The sequence below is a fragment of the Miscanthus floridulus genome, chromosome 17 (genome assembly GCF_019320115.1).
Source record: "Miscanthus floridulus cultivar M001 chromosome 17, ASM1932011v1, whole genome shotgun sequence".
NCBI classification, from domain to species: domain Eukaryota; kingdom Viridiplantae; phylum Streptophyta; class Magnoliopsida; order Poales; family Poaceae; genus Miscanthus; species Miscanthus floridulus.
In genome coordinates this window covers 47,254,993-47,278,702 of record NC_089596.1, presented here as the reverse complement: position 1 = coordinate 47,278,702, position 23,710 = coordinate 47,254,993, and the positions used below count along the sequence as shown (strand labels likewise).

The 23,710-nt window shown below is 43.5% G+C and overlaps 1 protein-coding gene and 1 long non-coding RNA gene across 2 annotated transcripts; one reads left to right on the top strand and one right to left on the bottom strand.

The window, feature by feature from the left end:
• The first annotated feature begins 825 nt into the window (after window positions 1-825).
• LOC136518165 (uncharacterized) lies at window positions 826-5,730 on the top strand. The gene is made up of 5 exons (XM_066511831.1): window positions 826-968; window positions 1,196-1,372; window positions 1,617-1,718; window positions 4,307-4,543; window positions 4,946-5,730. Exons 1-5 carry the CDS (start codon window positions 891-893, stop codon window positions 5,156-5,158), a joined length of 807 nt encoding a protein of 268 aa, XP_066367928.1. The 5' UTR covers window positions 826-890; the 3' UTR covers window positions 5,159-5,730.
• A 12,235-nt stretch (window positions 5,731-17,965) lies between these two features.
• Window positions 17,966-19,077, bottom strand: LOC136516426 (uncharacterized). The gene is made up of 4 exons (XR_010774057.1): window positions 18,895-19,077; window positions 18,589-18,811; window positions 18,426-18,511; window positions 17,966-18,350 (listed from the first exon to the last, which is right to left on the bottom strand). It is a non-coding gene; the product is annotated as an uncharacterized lncRNA (long non-coding RNA).
• Between the last annotated feature and the right edge of the window lie 4,633 nt (window positions 19,078-23,710).

The window sequence follows — 23,710 nt, the reverse complement described above, 5'->3', positions numbered from 1 at the left end:
TATGACTGTGTCTCCATTCTGTAGGCTTCGTGATGTGTGTTGGCAATTCAGAGTGACTGCGGCCGTGTCTTTCTCGTCTTCGGCCTTTTAGATCATCTCTAAATTCTAAGTTTTTTCACTTTTTCTCCATCACATTAATTTTTGGACGTATGCATGGAGCATTAAATATAGGTAAAAAAAATAACTAATTGTATAGTTTGGTTGTAAATCACGAGACGAATCTTTTGAGCCTAGTTAGTCCATGATCAGACAAAGTTTGTCAAATACAAACGAAACGTACTACAGTGTCCAAATTGCAAAAATTTACAATCTAAACAAGACCTTCAACGATCAACAGCCAACTACACCTGCACATCCATACGAGAGGTGTCCTGGCCCAACTCCATCCGTCCACACAACCTTTAGCCCTTGTTTAGTTCCACCCCAACTTCTAAAAAGTTGCTACAGTACCTGTCATATTGAATGTTTGCGGCCCGTGCATAGAGCATTAAATGTAGACGAAAAGAAAAACTAATTGCACAGTTTGGTGGGAAATTGCGAGACGAACGTTTTGAGCCTAATTAGTCCATATTTAAACACTATTTACCAAATAAAAACGAACGTGCTACAGTAGCCCCAAAATCCAAATTCCTCCGACTAAACAAGGCCTTAAATTCGGCGTGGACCATGACACAGACGCAAGGCAGAGAACGGCTTCATCGTTGAACGCATTCATAGCTCTCAACTACCATCTCCTCACTTGCCATTCCATTCCGTCGATCTTCTCTTATCCTCGTCTCCATGATGCTGACCAGGGAATGGAACACGCAAGAAAACTCTATAAATCGAGGAGCACCTCCTGTTGACTGGATGTGTGCAGGTATCCAGAAACCCAGAACTGAGCACAAGCAATGAGTAACCTCCTCAAGAGCAAGAACGAGCCAAAGTTGAAGAAACCGGCGTCGTCTTCTGATGAACAGCAGGCAAAGGTAAGACGGCAGGCTCAGCCGCTTACATTACATATATATACTATTTATAGTAGAGCAGCATCGTTTTGTACAGAATAAAACGGTGGTTAATTAAAGCTTAAAATCTTCATCTCCTCTTCGGTGAAAGTAAGAACATCCGTAGGAAAACTTACATTTAGTGAGCACCTGAGACCTGACAGAATACAGAAATGGTCTTCAGTAACTTGTTGATATGGACATATACACAGATAAATGAGGTACGGGAACTCCTGGGTGACCTGCCAACAGAGATGCCAGGCTTCTTGACGGACTCCACCATCGGCCGCTTCCTCCGTACTAGAAACTGGAGCACGGTGCAAGCGACCAAGGCTCTGAAAGAAACTGTCAAGTGGAGGCGTCAGTACAGGCCGGACAAAATCCGTTGGGTAAGTAGCCGTATATTATTGGATATACTTATATAATGCCTTATTACGGAGCTGGCCTGGGAGTGTATATTTCTTTGACGTTGGAGTTTAAGTTAAAATTTGAACACGTATAGCGACATGATCAATCCAAATATATATGCACAAGTTTATATACGGTTGTAAAAAGGTCACTGTTATGTATTATTTTGTGTTTATGTTATCTTTAGTCACAAAGAGCAAGCCTTTTCTTTGGAATCTATGTTAGGAAGACATTACTGAAAGGGAGCATTTGTTGAAGAAAGCGTATATAGCTGACTACCTCGACAAGAACGGGCGAACTGTGTTTGTATCAATGCCGTCAATAAAGGTCAGTTTTAGCAGCTAATCTAGTTGTCCAAAATAAATATAGAAATCATGCACACAAACATTTTGCAGTAACTAAAATATATAAAAGTGCGAAACATATATGCTTCAGTAGAGTAGGTACATTTTGCCTATGCATGCTAATATGAATTGATTTTTTAATTAATTCTATCAGCTTTGTTAAAGTAGTTGGTAAGTACTAATGGTACTTTTAGGAAAATTTCCTTCTATTTTTTGTGGACAGTTGATGTGAGAAAGTCATTTAAAAATTAAATTTATGTAAATAAGTGTATTTTAGCAAACATAAAATTTATTTTTCTCCGTGCTGTGCCGCTCATCCGTTCCTCCCTTGCCCAACCTCGCCCAACTCCGTACATTTCACGTGCCGGTTCACTAGGATCCCGGCACGGCGCCCCTGTCCCACTTGAGAAATCTCGGTTAGAGATGGTCGGTTAGAACATAGAGGTACCGTACATTGTTCTTCGTTAGAATAATAACCCAGAGTTGGAAAAAACGTAATACATCAACAATGTTTTTTTTACGCAAGCTTAAATTTCACATGGCTGCAATTAGCATGTACACTTTCATCTCAGCCATGCTATGAAATACCCCACTGTATGCATATGACAACGGCAATATCTGTGGACAATATGGTCACATCCATATCAAACTAGCACAGATGCACAATTTCAGGAATGTAACGCATGAAGTAAATCTGCAAGTCTAGCTCAGATACTTTTTGTTTAGAACACTGAATTTTTCGCCTATGACAATTCCATAAACCTCTATTACTTCTAAGTGATGTTCCTAGGACAAGCTGGTACTACTTTAGGATTCAGGACAACACTAGGTAAATATACAGATGAAGATCCATTTTCAGAAGGTCAAATCTTCTAACTGTAACTGTATATGAGTGGTTCAGCAGAATTCATGGTTTCCTTACCTTGTTTGACTTAGAAAGAGGAAACCTATAATAAATAACTATTGCAAGACAGCTAGAACTTCTATATGGAAGAAATTAATGCAGGAAAAAAAATTTAGTGTCAATCATTTTATTAAGCACTCAGAAAAACCTGAATGAGGTGACACAAAAGAAATGCACGAAAAATAATCATAATATGGTCACATAATCAGTAGGACTTATGATCGCACAAATCAAACGCATACTCACCAATTCTTTCATGCCTAATGATGACCACTTCCTTGAATGCATGCTCATTTGATCTGCATAAAACCGTATGAGTGAACATCATTTGAATTGTGATTTTGGAATGATAAATGGCAATAAATCTACCCAGTTAAAATGGCAGAACTAATTTGGTAATATGCCTTGTACTTCTCGCATTACAAAAAAAGTGGATACAAATCCCCTGTGCTTCACAAAGCGAGTGCAATTGATGCTACTACTTCACAGCTCATATGACCCAAATCAAATAGAGATTGTTTAGATACATGGAACACGAGGAAGGGATGAAGAGACCGTGACGTTTAAAAGGAGGCATGAACGAGGTAATTTAAAACTAATGACCAACTAAAACCTACTTATCAAAAACTATACAAGATCTATCTAAATGTGTACTATTGTTTTGCTAAGTGTTGTTATCACTCACACAAAAGAGTTATGCAACCTAGATTTCAATCCTATCAAATAACCTTACAAACTAGTAGACTAGAAAAGGTAACCATATAACCAAGGGATGCAATTAAGTACTCCCTCCGTTCCAAATTATAAGTCGTTTTGACTTTTATTTTGGTACATCTATTTTACTATGCATCTGAATATAATATGTCTAGATACATAGAAAAATGGATGAACTAAAAAAGTCAAAGCAACTTATAATTTGGAATGGAGGGAGTATGAAAGTATAAATGAGGTAAAGAATGCAAACTCCTGTTGATGTCCGATTTTCTCGAGGTATTGAGAAGCTTGCGCTGCCCACTAGTCCACGTTGGAGCCTCTCGCAAGGGCCAAGCTCCTGGTCGGGTAACTCGTGGATAGCCCCTAGGTCTTTCCTATGGTAACTCCTAAATTTTTTCTCACGAGATGGTTGCTTCATAAAACAACTACCTCTTTCTCTTAGCTTCCTGTCTCTCCTTCATGTCATAAAAAAGACTACGTGGCATTGCATTAGATAGTCTTTGACACTATGGATATGTAGCAATGTACTTGCCTTTAGTGGATTTTATTCTGCCTTTAGTTGCATGAGACTGTCTTTCGGATCTGATTGTGGAGTTTGGTTTGGATGTTGTCAACATTAGTGCCTGACAGCCTGAGTAGGGCGTGGGGTTGGAGGGAGGCCACAATACTGAGGTCACGCTCGACGTCCACAATCACTTCCCAATACCATAGCAAAAAGCTGTAATATCTGGCATATGAAATAACTTAAATGTTTTGTATAAAGAAATATGTATCTTAATATATGTTTTGGCAGCATTTTCTTCTTCAAACATCATGCAAAAAAATTTTGATACTAACTTTACATTTGGGAGATCATACCAATGTCCGGTAGGGATTTCTTAAATTTGAAGAATAGTTTTTTACTTCTTTGTCCATAACATATATTTTGCTAATCTTAAGGCGTGTTTGAACAGAGCTTAGTTCCAGGGAAGGAGCAGGTCAAACTACTAGTTTACAACTTGGAAACCATGAGCTCAGAAAATGCACAAGAAAATATTGTTTGGGTAGTTGATTTCAGTGGATGGACAGTATCAAGTACTCCATTGGCGGAGTCACGTCAATCAGTGCACATAATTCAGAACTATTATCCAGGGTTGGTAGGAGCTGCAATTCTTTGCAACCCTCCAAAGATATTCGAATCCTTTTGGAAGGTACGGTATTCCTGAAAGCACTACTATACTCTTCTAAGTTTAACAACACCATTTCATAATTCAGATATAGGTTGTCAAACATTTCATAGAAATCATAGTATATTAATTCATAACTGTAGTGTCAATGTATATTGTGTATTATATTTTTATGGCATATTACAATGGAATTAATGTCAAAGACATGTTCAATGGATAATTTGTCTCTTGAAAAGTTTATATGTTGAGAATGGCATGCTCGACCCCAAATACTGATGAGTGCACCCAGCGCACATGTAATGTACATAGTAGTACTTCTATTGTAGGTTCAGTTGAATATTGGAACTGACTATGTACCCTTTGCATCCCTGAACTGTGCTTTCCAGAACATCTGCATGCCGTAGTTCTGAAAGCTTGCTTTTGTAGATACTAAATTACTTCATCGAGCCAGAGCTGAAAGAGAGAGTGAAATTCGTCTACACTAACAATTCCGAGAGCCAGAGAATAATGGCTGACATGTTTGACCTGGACAAGCTGGAGTCTGCATTTGGTGGCCGCAACACCTCTGGTATCGACATTGTCAAGTATTCTGAGAGAATGCAAAGAAGAGATCAGAATAGGAATCTTCATATTCGATAAAAGCAAATGGAAATTCCTCTTCATACACACCATTGCACTTGCACCGTTCGTCTTGTCGAAGTGTACAAGAATTCTACTCTGAGCAGCAAAGACGGGAAGACGAGATTGAAGCCCTTGTCTTTACTTTATATATCACCTCAAGAAACTGTTCAAAGAACTTAATAAATTAAACTCGACTACTATGGAATTCTTGGAGGTTAAATCATAACAGATCAGCATGATTATGATGTCTGGTCGATTAGCTCATGATTGGGATACCAGATTCGGAATGATCTGTGTAATATATATGAGATGTCATGAGAATTCATGGGCCATCCAAACTGTCAAAGTTCTAGATAGCCGGCTATGACCTTTAGCGTCTCATTTTTTTCTCATTTTTTTCTAGAGACTAAGAAGCAATGATGAGTTAAATAGCCGCTTAAGCCATTTAGCAGGTGAACAAAAGACATGTCAAACATTAGGGAATTTAACATATATACTACCTCTAGGTTGGTAAAAGATTGAAGTCGTTTTGGACAAGGTTTGGGTTGCATTGGGAATATAAATCATGAATGAGTTTGAAAATGTGATAACCACATGAATAGATTTGTCTTGAAAAATACTTTGATAAAAATATACATATATTATTTTTCAATAAATATTTTTATTAAAATAAGTCAAAGTAGTTACGCTTGGAGACCGTGTCACGGTCCAAAATGACTTCTTTTACCAACCTCAAGGGAGTATAAACATAAGGATGAACCGGATATTACAAATACCAACAAATCATTCATAATCTCAGACATATCACTCCATACCACTAGTACAGAAAAAGATTTTTAGAGACGGTTAAAATCGATTTTCAGAGGCGGTTTGAAAAACCACTACAATGCCACCGATTGTAAAATAAGTGATTTTCAGCGCCTCTAAAAATTAATTTTCAGAGGCGGTTGACTTAAGACAATCGCCCTTAAAAATCGATTTTAGAGACGGTTGACTGTTCCTAAAAATAATTTTTAGATTTTTTAAAAAATCATTTAGAGTCTAATAAAAATAAGAAAAAACATTTTTAATGTAGCTCAAAGGGCTAAGGACCGACCACAGTTCACATGATTTATTTTTCACTTGTTTTGAATAAGTGCAGACATCGGGATTCGAACCCACAACCTCTTTCTCACGCGTTTCATCCCCTGCTACCACACCACAATTACTTGTGACTAGTTATACGATACTATCTATTTATACTAATATGTATGAATGTTATAATTAATATTTTAACTCATAGACAATCTTAAATGAGAAAACTTTCAGATACAAAGTTTTAGATCTCGTTGGGCACTACAACTTTAATATAAATTTTGTCTTCATCCTACATTTAAAAAATATATGAACTTATTTGTGCTGCAGCTATTTTTAAGGACGATTGACTTAGTCAACCGCCGTTGAAAATTGATTTTTTGGGATGGTGGACTTAACAAAACCGCCTCTAGAAATCACTCATTCTTAGAGGCTGTTGACATAAGCAACCGTCCTTAAAATCGTATTTTTAGAGACAGTTTTCTTAATAGAACCGCCCCTGATATGAACCCGCTAGGGTGAATCCCGATCTTTCGATGAGAGAAGGTGGATAACTCGATTTGGGAATGGAGATGACGTTCACGGCCCAATTACAACCATCCAAGGATGCTACGCCTTAGCAACTGATACACCACCTCCAACGGCCGTCGCGATCTTGTGGAGCACGATCAACCAAACCACTAGGGTAATTCCTGCAAGCAATCGAGGAACAAACAAGAACAAGTAGAATAAACAACTCAATTGCAAATATGGAGGTAAAAAACCAATCTGAACTCACAAAGTTGGGGTTCTGAATCAAGTAGAACGGATGTGGTTGTATCCGGCCAGGTGATGTCCTCATCAGCCCCTAAAAATAGAAACATTTCTAGGGGCGGTTTTCTTAATGGAACCGTCCCTAAAAATTGATTTCTAGCAACGGTTGTACAGTTATAATTGAAGGGACCGTGAAGCCTAAGAGGGGAGGGGTGAATTAGGTAACTTAAAAATTTAACTCTAAACTATGGCCTCTTTTTCTAACCCTAGCAAAACCTATGCAATAGATAAACTATCTAGATGTCCAACTATGGTTTTGCTAGTGTGTTGCTATCTCTACCGTAAACGTAGTAAAGTAATCAATGTAAATGCGGAAGCTAAAGAGCAAGGTAGAGATATGCAAACTCCTGTCGACGACTCTGGTATTTTTACCAAGGTATCGAGAAGCGCGCAAGCTTCCCCCTAGTCCTCGTTGAAGCCCCTCGCAAGGAATCCCTCGCAAGGGCCAAGCTCCTAGTCGGGTAACTCCATGGATAGCCTCAGGCCTTCCCCACACGCAAGTGGGTCTCCGACGTGCCTTCCGGCAAGCCTCTCCCGGATGCTCCCCGCCGTCTTCACTATCAAGCTTCCGGCCGAAACGGCGCGGGCCTTGTTCCCTCCGATACACGGTGGCGGCCACACCACAAACGCGGTTGGTGTGATCTCGCAAGACTTCAAGCCCCTCCGATCACACCAACTGCCGTCTTCATTATCAAGCTTCCGGCCAAAACGCCGCGGGCCTTGTTCCCTCCGATACACGGTGGCGGCCACACCACAAACGCGGTTGGTGTGATCTCACAAGACTTCAAGCCCCTCCGATGTACAACAATGGTGCTCGCAAGCATCGAGTGGTAAGAGGTATGCAAACCTCACTAAACACTAGGCCTAAACCTAGAGCAAGTGCATGAGCGGTGGTCTAATCAACCTAAGCACTTCGCAAAGCACATACGCTAATCACCTGATGAATCACTAAGCACTATGCAAGTGGAGATCACTAAAATGGTGTATCAACACCCTTGGTATGTTTCCTCAGCTCCACACACACCTCAAATGGCCGGTTGGGGGGGGGTCTATTTATAAGCCCCACTGAGAAAGTAGCCGTTGGGGACGAAATCCCGCTTTTCTGCTACTGACCGGACTCTGACTAGCGTCCTGTCAGCACTGTCCGGACACGTTCGGTCATGAAAACAGCTCTCTAGAACCTTACTAATGTTGACCGGACTCTGGCACTCAGGGTCCTATGCAGCGTCCGGTGCAGCGTCCTATGCATCAGAGCGTCCGGTGCAGCATCTTGTGCAGCGTCCGGTCGCTGCAGTTGACTCTGCTGTTGCTTGATCAGAGCGTCCGGTGCAGCGTTCTGTGCAGCATCCGGTGCAGCGTCTGGTGCAGCGTCCTGTGCAGCGTCCTGTGCAATGTCCTGTGCCCTCTATGAGCTCGTTTCTTCGCGATCTTGCATCCGGCTTGGTTCCTATCTTCGTGCTTGGACTTTACTTGATATCTTGTGTCTTTTCTTGTGCTCCTAAGGTCTTGCTTATGGTGTTGATCATCGGATCATCACGTCGCCTTTGTCCAAGTCACGTCTTGCACCCTATTGAACTACAAAACAAACACTTGCAGATTCATTAGTCTAATTTGATTGTGTTAGTCATCAAACACCAAAATCCAAAGTAAATGGGCCTAGGGTCCATTTTCCTTACAATCTCCCCCTTTTTGGTGATTGATGAAAACACGACCAAAGCAAGCAAATAATAAAATTTTTGAAATTGAAAAACTATCTACTTGCTAGGATGCAATGCAAGGGACAAGATTATGTGATGCTAAAAGATACTATATATAAGATACTATATGCAACCTTATCTTGCCCTTGCAAATGTCCCCATGTGGCATTATGGATTTAAGCCTTGTTTCTTACAAGTTCTCCCTATTACTTAGACTAATTCATAATCTACTATCCTCCCTTTCTCGAACCATTACCACTTGTAGACCAATAGGTCCAATAAATAATGCTTGCTTTTGGTTCTCTAAATTCTCCCCCTTTGGAATCAAACACCGAAAAGGAAGACATTAGTAGCACAAGGGAGGGTAAAACTTTGTGATCCTTTGAATGTAGAAAGGAATAGGTCACAAAATTTGACTCTCACATTATATAGATTAAGCTCCCCCTAAATATATGCATACATATGGTAGAAAGCAAAGTATATGCATAATTAGCAATTTATTGCACAAGAGAGTTTAATCTATATAATGCACAGAGAAAGCATATAAATATGAAATGAAATCAACATGATGATGCCAATTGAAGAATGATGCTTAACTCTGGGGACTCCAATTTCCTTATAATGAGACTACTACACATGTGATAGGTTTGAAAAATTGATACCATTTGAAAAAGTGTTAGTCTCAAAGCATCCAAGTTGTAGATTAAGCTCCCCCTAAATTTGTGCACACAAGTGTTGAATACTTGTAAAATTTGTGCACATTGATTTAAGTATCAAAATACCACTTGAAAGATGATATTTGGGAGAGATTATCTACAATTTGGACTTTGGCACATATTAGATAAACCAAAGTAAGACAAGCTATGTGCCATGCTTCTAAGCAATTTTAAACCATGTAGGTTTGCTCCAAGGGTTAAAAATGAGACCGGGCAAGCCTACCATAAGATATACCTAGTGTATGCATGACAAAAGAAATAAGCATGCAAATGCAAACATAGGCATGAATAGTAACTAGTATGCTTAAGATATTAAACTGTAAGAAATACCAACTGAAAGAAGTACCAATTAAAGAGTAATAACATCTAGTTACCTAACATAGGAAGGGAAATTTGGGTCCATAGTATTCACTAACCCACTTGGCAATGATTTTGTCAATCATGATGCACCCCATGAAATGCACCCAAACTTTGCAAGTCTCCAAATTCTCCGAAGTCCAATGGACTTCTCACTTCCCTTTTGGTATCCAAACCTTCTTGGTGCTCTTTATGTTTGAAATGATTTCCTTTGGCACCCAAAAGCGTTTGACCCCATTGTTGGCTTGCTTGTTCACCTTGATGGCCACCACCTTGTCATTTTTCTTCTTCTTCAAGAGATAAGGTGTGGAGGCCTTCTTGTCCACCTTATTGGTGTAGGTGTTGGAGAGCTTGCTTGTTTGCTTTTTCTCCTTCTTCTTTGCTCCACCCCCATTCTTCACCTTGCACTCATGTCGATGCGGGACCCACAGGATACCCCGCAAGGGAGAGAGAAGATCTAGTCCAACTAGGATTCTTCCCATGTAATCTTAGTAGTAGAACTATTAAGTAATCCTACTAGGAAATCTCATTGTAAACCGACTAGGACTCTGGCCTCCTGACTATATAAAGGAGGTCAGGGCTCCTGAGAGGGAGGGAGAACAATAGTACAACACAACGCTTCATAATCAATCCAACACAAAGGCATACGCCGACTGGATGTAAGGTTATTACTCGATCTACGATCGAGAGCCTGAACCAGGATAAATCGACTGTCTCTTGCGTTAACCATCGAGTTCAGCACACGCCGAAGCCCGAACATACTGCCCCGGGTACCCCCGAGGCAGGCTATCGGTGGTGAAACATCGACAGCTAGCGCGCCAGGTAGGGGTTTTCAGCGACTTTGCATCCGAGAGCTCGATGGACCTCGACAACATAATCTTCCCGACGGGATCAACTTTCATCTTCGGCTCATGGATCTGCGAGGTAGACAACAATGGCAAGCTTCAGGGCCATCTCCTCAAAGATCCAGATCATCACAAAGAATTTCCTATTTCAACAACATCGACTGATCAGCTCACCAGAAGATTCGCGCAGCTCATAGTATCTGATTCAAATCAGATTTCATGGTCACTCGTATCCGATTCGAATTCAAGTTCCAAGGCGAGGTTTTATTCGAGTACTTTCAAGAAACCGAGTTCTTTTTTGGCAAGATTCCAGAGCGCAACCCAAAACAACTCGGATTACCCTCAGAGTTCTTTCAAGAAGTCGAGTTCTTTTCCATTTGGGCTCGACAACATGGCAAAATCCTATCAGGGACAGTTCGAAAGATCTTTCAATCTAAGATTTGGGATACCACTGATAGGAGCTCAGGAGGGTCTCGTGCCAATGATAACATCGCAAGACTGTATCATCCACTGGCCAGGTTCTGTTCCTGAGGATAGCGGAACCCAACTAGTCGGCACAACAACAACAGCTATTCTACCTTACCAAGAAGGAGACTCGATCTACGACACTGAGGCATCTACTAAAGTTATCAGCGACTCCGACAGCATGAAAACTAGCGCCAATAACAGAATGACTCATGCACGAGAAGTGCTCATGGTTCGACATCCTCAGTCACCGTTAAATCCCCCGGAAGCACCCGATGTCAGATCATTAGATGAATCAGAATCCAACATATCACCCTTTGCCTAGGGCTACGATGGAGAAACTGAAAGTCAGAAACAAGCTAGAGAAAGAAAAAACAAGTTGAAGCAAGGGCGCCAACACCGTGCTAGGCAGTGCAGGGAAGCTTGGATCAGATATGAGTCAGAATTGGCTGAGTACGACAAAAGAAAATCACAACGAGAAGTCGAAGGAAGACGCACGGCATATACGCCTTACGATAAGATTCGAGAAGCATTAGAAGAACTCGGAGCAACTTCACATCCCGGTGAGAAGTATGAATAGCTCCAAGACTTGCTCCGATCGACGATCCCGAGAATGCATGAAGAGAGAGCTCGATCAAGACTACCCGCCAGATCAACAACCCATAGGCAAGAAGATCAAAATCAAAGGAAATCCACTTTCGAAAGACTTGGGTCGGGTGGAAGCCATGACGGAGGGAGTAGAAAGGAACATAATCAAGGCCATCAATTTGAACAACCAAGGAAGACTAGGAGTAGGGTACCTGCCCAGACAACCTCGCAAGATTATTCCCATCAGAACGACAGTTGGCTAGAAGAAGGTGCCGAATCCGAATTCAAAGAAACCAAGACACACGATAGATTCCCCTATTTCGCGAACAGGCTTGCATTGGTACGATTACCTCACAAATTCAAACCATCTAACCACTCCAAGTATGATGGCAAAACTAAACTAAGGCAATGGCTCAGAATATATTCACAATCAATTGAACTAGCCGGAGGAGACGACGATATCAAAACCCTGTTCTTTCCCATGGCACTGGAAGCCATGCCCCTCCAATGGTTCGACAAACTGAACCCAGGATCTATCAGAAATTGGGAGGATTTGCAAAGAGCTTTTTGTGAGAATTTCACAGGAATCATTACACACCCAATCACTCACGCGGAACTAAAAGCACTCAAGCAAAAGGGAGGTGAAAGTCTCAGAAATTACTATCGATGATTCGGCGAACTACGAGCTCAAGTGCATGACATAACCGAACGAGAAGTAATTGAAGCTTTCTCTCATGGAATCATGGCTAGGTGGCAATTTCAAGACTTCTGTAAAGAAAATCCAAGAAACAATGAAGAATTCAGACGAACAGTAGAAAAGATGATTACTGCAGAAGAAAAAACACGAGAGAGGTTCCCAGACAGAAGCAACCAGGACAACTCGGACAAGCAAAATCACCGAAATAGCAGACATCAAGAAACAAAACGTAGACCAGACAATACTGTGGCAATGGCCGACAAATCAAAGAAGTTTTCCAAACCCAGAAGATATGATGACATTGAAAACATACGTTGCCCATTGCACCCTAGTGGGAGGCACACCATCGGAAATTGCTACACTTTCAATGACTGATACACAAGAAAAGATAGTAAGGAAAAAACCAAAGAGGACAATCAGAAAAGAGAGGAAGACAACCACGAGGACAAAGGATTCCAAAAACCTAGGGGAATGGTAGCAGTGATCTTCTCAGGGGCTCTGGATTGCAGAAGCAAACATCAAGAAAAACTAGCACTACGGACCATTATGACAGCAGAACCGGCTACACCAAGATACCTCAATTGGTCACAGTATCCTATCCAATTTACCAGAGAAGACCAATGGACTAGCGTGGGAAACGCAGGCCATTATCCATTGGTTCTAGATCCAACTATTACTGGTATGACCATCACCAAAGTACTAATCGATGGAGGAGCTAGACTCAACATCATCTTTTCAGAAACTCTAAGGAAAATGGGACTACAACTCGTCGGGATGATCACGCCAACAAGCACACCTTTTTACGGAATAGTACCCAGCAAAGCAGCCATGCCACTCGGACAAATTACTTTACCCATTACTTTTGGAACTCCTTCAAACTATCGAATAGAGTTTATCAAATTTGAGGTTGCTGACTTTGATTCATCATATCATGCAATCCTCGGACGTCCAGCACTGGCCAAATTCATGGCAATACCATATTATCTGTACTTACTGCTTAAGATGCCAGGACCCAACGGTATCCTTTCTCTTCAAAGCGATTTGAAGCGTGCTTTTGACTGCGACGTTCAGGCGATCCAAATTGCAGCTAAGGCACAAGCCAACAATGGAAGAAAAGAAATAGCCGCAATCACTGCAGAAACAAACCAAGAAGAATTAGAAATACCAGCTAAAAAGCCCAGCATCATCGCACCACCAAAAGAAGCCGACGTCAAGCAAATTGACTTAGGCACAGGCGATGCCTCCAAGACAGCAACCATCAGTGCTCACCTCTCGGCAAAATAGGAACTCGCGCTCACCAACTTTCTTAGGGACAACAAAGATATCTTCGCTTGGAAGCCGGCCGACATGCCAGGAGTCCCAAGGGAGTTGGCTGAGCACAGAATTGATGTTAATGAAAGCTCCAAGCCTGTAAAGCAATGGCTACGATGATTCTCAGCCGACAAAAAGGCAGCAATTAAAAAGGAAATAACAAAACTGATGGCAGCCGGATTCATCAGGGAAATCCTCCATCCAGACTGGCTAGCAAACCCGGTCCTTGTGCAGAAGAAAAACACGGACGAGTGGCGCATGTGCGTCGACTACACAGATCTCAACAAATATTGCCCAAAAGATCCATTCGGGCTACCATGCATTGACCAGATAGTTGACTCAACAGCAGGATCTGCACTATTATCTTTTCTCGATTGCTATTCAGGGTATCACCAGATCGCACTAAAAGAACAAGACCAGAGCAAGACATCTTTCATCACCCCGTTTGGTGCCTACTGCTACAAGACCATGTCGTTTGGACTAAAGAACGCTGGCGCCACGTACCAAAGAGCTATCCAAACTTGCCTTGGGAATCAAATCGGTGAAAATGTGGAGGCATACGTAGACGATGTAGTGGTGAAAACAAAGAACCCAGACACCCTGATTGAAGATTTAAAGCAAACCTTCAAAAACTTGAAGAGATGGAGATGGAAATTGAACCCAAACAAATGTGTATTTGGAGTTCCCTCAGGACAACTACTCGGATTTTTGGTCAGTCAGCGCGGGATCGAAGCCAGCACCAAGCAAATTCGAGCTATAACAGAAATGGGCCCACCCAAAAGTGTCAAAGATGTGCAGAAACTAACAGGATGCATGGCGGCCCTCAACCGCTTCATATCAAGACTCGATGAAAAGGGGTTACCTTTCTTTAAACTACTAAAGAAGACAGACAAGTTCGAGTGGACAATAGAGGCCGACGAAGCTTTCAAAAAACTTAAAGAATACCTCACCTCGTCGCCTGTCCTGACACCTCCAAAGAAAGATGAAGATATGATGCTATATATTGCGGCGACTCCTACCGTAATCAGCACGGCAATAGTCATAGAAAGAGAAGAACAAAGGCGCGTGTATAAAGTACAATGTCCTGTATACTACATCAGCGAAGTACTGTCAGAATCCAAAATCCGGTACCTGCATGTACAAAAACTACTCTACGCTCTACTCATCACCTCACGCAAGCTTCGCCACTATTTCGAAAGCCACAAGATTACCGTGGTGACAGATTTTCCACTCGGAGACATCCTACACAATAAAGATGCCACGGGGCGCATATCCAAGTGGGCAGTTGAAATTGGAGCTCTTGACATCGATTTCACCCCACGGAAAGCAATCAAATCTCAAGCCCTCGCCGATTTTGTGGCCAAATGGACAGAGATTCAACAGCCTTTATCAGATACAATCCTTGACCACTGGAAGATGTACTTTGATGGATCACTCAAACTAGGCAGGGCCGGTGTAGGCATTCTCCTCATTTCTCCAGAAGGAAAACAACTCAAGTACGTCCTTCAGATATTATGGCAAGCTACAAACAACGAAGCAGAATATGAAGCCCTCATCCACGGGCTACGAGTGGCAATTACCCTCGGAATAAAAAGATTACTCGTATATGGCGATTCAGCAGTAGTCATCAACCAAGTCAACAAAGATTGGGATTGCACCAAAGAAAACATGGGTGCTTACTATGCTGAAATACGGAAACTTGAAAAACATTTCCAAGGATTAGAAATTTTACACGTCCTACGCGATTCCAACATTGCAGCAGATATCCTTGACAAGCTCGGATCAGACAGAGCGAAGGTTCCACCTGGTGTATTCATACAAGAGCTATCAGTTCCCTCTATCAAACAACCCGGTGAAACAACACATGAAATTCAGGCTAAAAGCGTTCAGATCTTGGTAATCAACACTTCATGGAGCCAAGTTTTCATCGACTATATCAAAGAAAACAAATTGCCAGCAGATAAGGCAGAAGCCACCCAAGTTGTTCGCAGAAGCAAAAACTACGTTCTAGTAGGAGATAAACTTTACAGAAGAGCAGCATCATCAGGAGTACTCCTAAAATGTGTCTCATCTGAAGAAGGTAAAGAGATCCTAGACGAAATACACTCAGGCTGCTGTGGAAATCATGCCGCCTCAAGGACACTGGTTGGCAAAGCATTTCGCACTGGATTCTACTGGCCAACCGCTTTGAAAGACGTAGAAGAGCTTGTCAGAAAATGCAAAGGTTGCCAAATGTTTGCAAGACAAGCCCATGTACCAGCTCACAATCTTATCTGCATCCCACCTGCTTGGCCTTTTTCCTGCTGGGGACTGGATCAAGTAGGACCCCTGAAAAAAGCAAAAGGCGGTTTCGAGTACATCTTTGTAGCAATCGACAAGTTCACCAAGTGGATTGAATACAAACCACTCGCGAAATACAGCGCAACCAAAGCAGTCGAGTTCATCCAAGACATTATGCACCGCTTCGGCATGCCCAATCGAATCATCACAGATCTAGGCTCTCCCTTCACAGCTACAAAATTCAAGAGCTAGGCACAAGACTATGGTTTTAGTATAGACTATGCGTCTGTTGCACATCCAGAAGCCAACGGACAAGTAGAAAGGGCTAATGGACTCATACTAGCTGGATTAAAACCAAGGTTATATGAAGAACTAGTGGACTATGAGTCCAAATGGATTGAAGAATTACTGAAAGTAGTATGGGGCCTACGAACTCAAATAAGCAGAGCAACATGCTACTCACCCTTCTTCCTAGTTTATGGGTCAGAGGCCGTACTACCCGCCGACTTGATCTAGACATCACCAAAGATAGAACAATACGATGAAGGAGAAGCAGAACACACAAGAAGATTAGAACTCGACAGCTCAGAAGAAGTCAAAGTAAACACTACCCTCCAATCAGCCAGATACCTACAAGGTTTAAGACGGCACTACAACAAGAGTACCCAACCTCGATCACTACAAGTCGGAGACTTAGTGCTAAGAAGGATACAAAAGACTAACGGATGACATAAGCTACTCAGTCCATGGGAAGGTCCGTTCATTGTCACAAAAGTCACCGGACCAGGCACATACAAGTTAATAACCGAAGATGGAAAAGAAGTCAGCAATACATGGCACATCAGCCAGCTAAGAAGATTCTACGTGTAAAAACAACTCAAGAAAAAACAGATATGCAAGCCACAAGGGACCAACATTCACAATCGACGAAAGACAATACTCTTTAACAACATATGTATTAGTTTATATTCATGATCAATAAAGATGATATTCATCCACAGCATGTCTTGTCATGACTTCCAACGAGTTGTTTTCACGAAACAAAAAGCAAAATGGCTGAAAACATGCCTGAGCATCCCGGCCGAGAGCAAAATAGCTGAAAAGACGCTTGAGCTCGCCGATGAGGGTAGCTAAAAGCTAACACCCGAAACAAAAAGCAAAATGGCTGAAAACATGCCTGAGCATCTCGGCCGAGAGCAAAATAGCTGAAAAGACGCTTGAGCCCGCCGATGAGGGTAGCTAAAAGCTAACACCCGAAATAAAAAGCAAAATGGCTAAAAACATGCCTGAGCATCCCGGCCGAGAGCAAAATAGCTGAAAAGACGCTTGAGCCCGCCGATGAGGGTAGCTAAAAGCTAACACCCGAAACAAAAAGCAAAATGGCTGAAAACATGCCTAAGCATCCCGGCCGAGAGCAAAATAGCTGAAAACACGCTTGAGCCCGCCGATGAGGGTAGCTAAAAGCTAACACCCGAAACAAAGAGCAAAATAACTGAAAAGACGCTTGAGCCCGCCGATGAGGGTAGCTAAAAGCAAAAACCAGTCGACCGAAATTGAACTTCAAAAGACCCTCCAGCTCTTCGTTCCGAAAAGCAAGAGGCTCGGGGGCTACATCCAGATAGGAATACCTTTTCCTCAGAAAAGCACAAGCGCCAAGTTTGTCAAGGCAACATTCTATGCCGAGTCATTTTTACATAGCGCGGGCGAAAGGTTATCAACACAAAGATTTACATCTAACAAGTCATAGCGTGGACAAAGCACTCGACGGATCACAAAAGGGGAAGAAAAGAAAAGTACTCGACAAATCGAGGGGCCTCATCAGAATAACGCACAGAGTTGTTTTGCAGAGCAGAGACGAAAACAGGACAAAGTACTCAGCAAGTCAAGTAACTTCGACCGCGCCTAGGCAAAGAATACATCAACAAAAATAAAGAATCTTCATTTAAAGAGGAGTGTAATATTACAAGGAGATGCTCAGTCGAATCAGGCATTGTCATCAGAAAGGGAAATGTCAATATTTAGACTGTCTACAACCCTACTGGCTAAACCTTCGACCTCAGGCTCCATCCTCTCAACGGCGTCAAGGTATTCTTGGCTTTCAGCTTCCTCTGCTATCTTGGACAGAGGCGCCTCTGGAGCAAGGACCCGGACCTGGGCCAGCACATTCTTGGTACATACTTGAGCACACTTCTTCGCGAACTCTTGGAAACGAGTCGGAATCCAGGGAATGAACTGCGCCCAAGATTGCCCATCATCCGCTGGAGTCCGGAGAACATCGGCTACTGAGCGAAAAGATTTCCACAAAACGTTCCAATTTTCAGTAGCCATCGCCAGCTTCCCGGACAAGCCTTCAATAGTTTTTTGGGCCTGCACAAGATCTCTGTCAGCTCCGTGCCTAATCAGCTTAGCAAGGGCGAGTTCTTCCTCAGCATGAGTAATTACCTCCTCAGCTTTATTATGACTGGAGCGGACAAGAGCCTTCATTTCATCGATACTCTCCGAGAGCTTCTGCTTCTCAACTCAGAGAACTAGACAAGACACCCAAGAACAAGTCAACAGAAATAGAAGTCAAAATACAAGAAGAAATAGGTAGAACCCATGGCACCTTTGCATTCATCCTTCGCAGACTCCACCGCGGCATCTCTCTGCTTCTCCGTCTCCACTACCCGGGCACGAAGGGTCTTCTCCTCCTTTCGATGCATTTGACGCTCTGTCTCCAACTCAGCTCGGAGAAGGTTGAGATCGGCTTTCAGAGCGTCCACCTCAGAAGACAACTTTCTCTCATTTTCAGATGAGAAAAAGAAGCCAGAATGATCACAAGAGAAAGACTGAGCGAAAAGAGGCAAAGAGAAACAAGGCGTGAGGACAGAAGAAAAACAAGCACACAAAAAAGAGTGGCAGTAAAACCTACCTGGAGCTTTTCACCAAAAGAAGTCGCGAGGGTCGACAAGCTCCCCCAGGCTGTGGTCAGCTCCGATAACCGATGAGTGGCATCGAACTGTTGCACCACACCACCGGAAAAAGAGGGACCACCGGAAGCAAGAGAAGGGGAAGGAGAGGCCGGCTGGGGCGAAGAAGGAGCGACCAAAGCAACCTCCAGAGAAGCCAGAGCCAAACCCTTAGAAGGACCCGGCACGACGGCCATAGTCACCTCCGGAGTGGCCAAATCCGCAACCTCGCCAGGTAGCTCCGAAGCCCCCATGGCGACTTCATCAACAGAATGTTGTGAGTCCTGAGGCTCGGAACTCGTTGGCATGGCGGGAGGCAGAGAAGAAGTTGATGAAGAAACGAGAGAAGACGAAACACTGAAAAGTGACAAAAGGAAGCACCAATAAGAACCAGAAGAAGGAAGAAAGAAGCCAAAAAGATAAAAACCAGAATTTACTCACCCGACTACTTTCTTCTTCACGAAGCCAAAAGAAGGCCTCACAGGGGGAACCACGACGGCGAAAATGTCCCCGCCACCCGGCGACGGGAGCAGGATAGCCGACAACGGAGCCGCGGATGAAGCCGGGGCTAGAACCGTGAAAGAACTCCGCACTTGAGGAGCGGCAGAGCTTGGGACAGAGGCAACTAAAGAACTCGACACCGGAGCTCCAGAAGAAGTCGGCGCGGGAGCCTCGGAAGAACACACACCCGACCTCCGATTACTTCAAAAAGTTCAAGAATAAAAGTCAAGACAAAGAAGAGAAATTCAATGCAACAGGAATGTGAAAAACAACTCACCGCCGCATGACGAGGGATACTTTGTCATCCTCTTCTTCCTCAGCCAAGGAAACTAGAGCACCTGCTGAAAAGAGGATAAAAAGTACTTGGTTCAAGAGAGAAACAGGAAAATAAAGGAACGAAGAGTATTAAATGTGCTCACCTAAGAGCATGCTAGCAACGACTGGAGTACCTGAGGGAGTACTTGGTTTGCGAGGCTTCTTGGAGACAGGTAGGCCAGATGAAGACCCATCCGTTCACCCCCTCTTCGGGACACTACGAGGACCGCGAGGGACTAGACGAGGAACATATTCTTCATATACATCAACAAATCTAGAAGAAACCCCAGGAAGGGCTGTAGAGGTTTGGGACTTACTAATTGCAGAAGTTCCAGCTAGATGATCCCCAGTCTCCACCACGGCAGGGAGAGCATCAAGGGGGATTGGATCGACAAAGTTCCGCCCAAGCTCCTATAAAAAAGAATAAAACACCGAGACAAAGAAAGGCTAAGCAAGAACGGATGTAGCAAGGGTACATAAAGTACTCAAACAAGAAGATAGACAACTCACAGCTAGGGGCGGGTTGTTGGCTGAGAACTCGGAGACGGCAGGAGGAATGACGCTCACTCCCTTCAGCATCTTTTGGAGTCGCTCAAGTACCTCCTCACTGGTCAGCTCAAGAGCTGGGACCATGCGTGAGGGATCCTCGGCCCCAGAATACTCAAAGCCAAGATGTTCTCGCTCCTTCAAAGGCTGGACCCGGTGACGAAGAAAGCTCGAAATGATACCGAAGCCGGTCAAACCCTGCTGTTTTAGCATGCTAATCCTATCAAGGAGCGGCTGGATCACTTGAATCTCAGCAGGTGACTCAAGCTTCTTGTCCCATCGATCATTCACCACAGGACCAGATCCAGAGTGGACGACGAGGGAAGGGATCAAATTGGCAGCGTAAAACCACTCGGCACGCCAATCTTTTACGGAATCGACCAGGTCATAGTCAAAAAACTTAATCTTGAGACCCTGGCGAAACTGAATCCCGCAACCACCAAGAACACTGGTTTCTTCACGGCGGGGTTGAGGTTTCAGACGAAAGAAAAAGCGAAAAAGAGATAGAGAAGGAGGGATCCCAAGGAAGGCTTCACAAAGGTGAACAAAAACAGAAAGATGGAGAACGACATTGGGGGTTAGATGGTTCAAACTAACCCCAAAATAACCAAGAAACTGATGAAGGAAGGCGGAAGCAGGAAGACAAAGTCTGGCACGGACAAAGGAAACAAAGAGGACAATCTCACCAGGACCCGATACTGGAACCCGATGCTCGCCCGGAACTCTCCATTCAGCGATGATTTTGCTTTGGATCAAGCCGTCGCTAACGAGCTCGCGCAGCTAGTCTTCGCTTGTTGTTGGAGCCGGCCAAACCTTCTGAGCAGCCCTCATGGCCACGAACTCCTGGTTTTCGATCAAAGAAAGGGACGATTCCTCGTCCATGAAGGTCGCCTGAGACTTGCTTGCGGTTTTCTTCTTTCCCATGAACTAGCGGAAGCAAAGAAGGCACTAGGGAAGAGGAAGCTAGGATGAAGGTGATCGAGTGACAGCGACGAAGACGGCGGCGGATTTCTGAAAGCTAGGATTTAAAGGCAAGAGCTAGGCAGCAAGGGAAAGGAAGATAAAAGGTCTTAAAATAGATTTTTCGGTAACAAAAACGGCCCACAAGGCCCGTTAAAACATAGTGTGAAAACGCAACGGTCCATTTACCGACGCAGCTAAAACGACGGAGGGCACGAATCCACACAACGGTACAAACCAACGGGCAGATTTCAGACTTATCCGCACAGCACCACGGCAGGATTATCAGATGATTACAAGATCAACTCGTCAAACTAAGAAGAAAGAAAGGGCTACCTCGCAAGGAACAAAGTAACCTGGTTATTTAAGAAAGAACTCGGTAACCTCATGAACGATAGGGATCACAGCAGAAAAGTAGAAGACAACTCAGAAGACAAGATTTGTTACATTACAAGCAACATCAAAAATAAAAGATTACAAATCTTACAAGACCCAATGAACTCGGCGCCACGAAAAGCAAAGTAGCAAAGAGGAACATGGACACGGCTAGGCTCTGGAACGACTACGTGTCCCAAATTGCTACTCGAAAGGACAAACCGCCATCGGCTACACTGTTTTCTTCAAAGGACGGACGCAGTGCATCCAAGGCGGAAATCGGCAGCACGGCAGGGCAACATGGAGCAGAGAAGGCCGGCGAGCATCTGTCTACCCAAGACCGATGTGATGCTAGATATGGTGTTGATCTACACCGGACAGTCTCAAGACAGGCGACGAGGATCAACCCAGAACTGCCGGATGAAGGAACGAAGCCCACATCACAAGACTTCCTCCAACTACCACCACATACATCTTGGCACAATGCTGTCGCGGGATTAGCCTACCTCTAATCCCTATCACAAGACTTCCTCCAGCTACGACAAGACACACAGGAACTACGAAATATGCCCGGGGGCTGCTCTACTTCACAAACTACCATGTTCATAACCGCGAAGGTTTCAACAGAATGTCCAATGGATGAAAACAAGCACTCCGGGACAGTATTTATAGACCAAAGGAATGGCGCACATGGACTAGGAGTACCAACGAAATGAGCCTAACAAAGGACATAGTGAAAAGACAGGACTCAATAATGGATGACTCAGGCGAGAGGAAGCAGTACTCGAAGACGAGCATATTCGGAAGAATATACCAGCACAGTACAACCCATGAACAAAAGGCATTTACACTCAACCACCACCATACAACTACATCTGACAATAGCAGACTATCAAAGAATATGCCAAGACCTCGTATCCAAGTTCTTCATGAACAAAACAACACGGATATATGCTCGGGGGCTCAGCCAGCATCATAGCTTAATCAACACTAAGCTAGGGAGCTCGGCCTTCATTTTCAACTACTCCCAGAGGCTCGGAACCAAAGACAAAGAACCAAGAATACAAGAAACTCAAGACTACAACGACGACGACACATCAAGACTCTTCATCCGACTTCTTTTCTAAAGAGAAGAACTTAGAGAAAGCACGGGGCTATGGGATACATAGCCCCAGAATTTTTTGAAGACAAGAATCTGGACCCTCCAACTTTTGCAAGCAAAAGCAAGAGGCTCGGGGGCTACACTCAGTGAGTGCAATTTTTATGAAAAATTGCACCCACCCAAAAAGAACCCGGACATAAGCTCAGAGGCTGCATGCCACGAAACTACTCGGATAATGGTTTAAACCAAGACTAAAGGACCGCTTCGGAAAGATGCCGCAAAACTACTCAGATGATGACATAATCCAAGTCTCAGGGACTACTTCAGAACACAAATTTTCAAACAACATAAAGGATCAAGACCCCCCAACTTTTTGTTCCAAATAGCAAGAGGCTCGGGGGCTACACTCAGTGAACCACTTCAAGACATTACGACAAAAAGAACCCAGAACGAGCCATGTTCGAGTTCTTTTTGATAAAACTTCAACGAACAATCAGAGCAACTTCAAGACAAGATCCTCCAGCTCCTTGTTCTAAATAGCGAGAGGCTCAGGGGCTACAACCAGATGGATGCACTTTTTCTTCAAAAAGCACTCACCACCCGAAGATCCCAAGAAGCGCTACAAGGTTTCACTCCAGAAAGCACTCGGATGACATTCTATTCCTACTCAACAAGACTTGAAGGAGCAAAGCGAGACTTTCAGAGCTCAACCATGAAGTGCTCGGGGGCTTGTCGATGCGGGACCCATAGGATACCCCGCAAGGGAGAGAGAAGATCTAGTCCAACTAGGATTCTTCCCATGTAATCTTAGTAGTAGAACTATTAAGTAATCCTACTAGGAAATCTCATTGTAAATCAACTAGGACTCTGGCCTCCTGACTATATAAAGGAGGGCAGGGCTCTTGAGAGGGAGGGAGAACAATAGTACAACACAACGCTTCATAATCAATCCAACGCAAAGGCATACGCCGACTGGACGT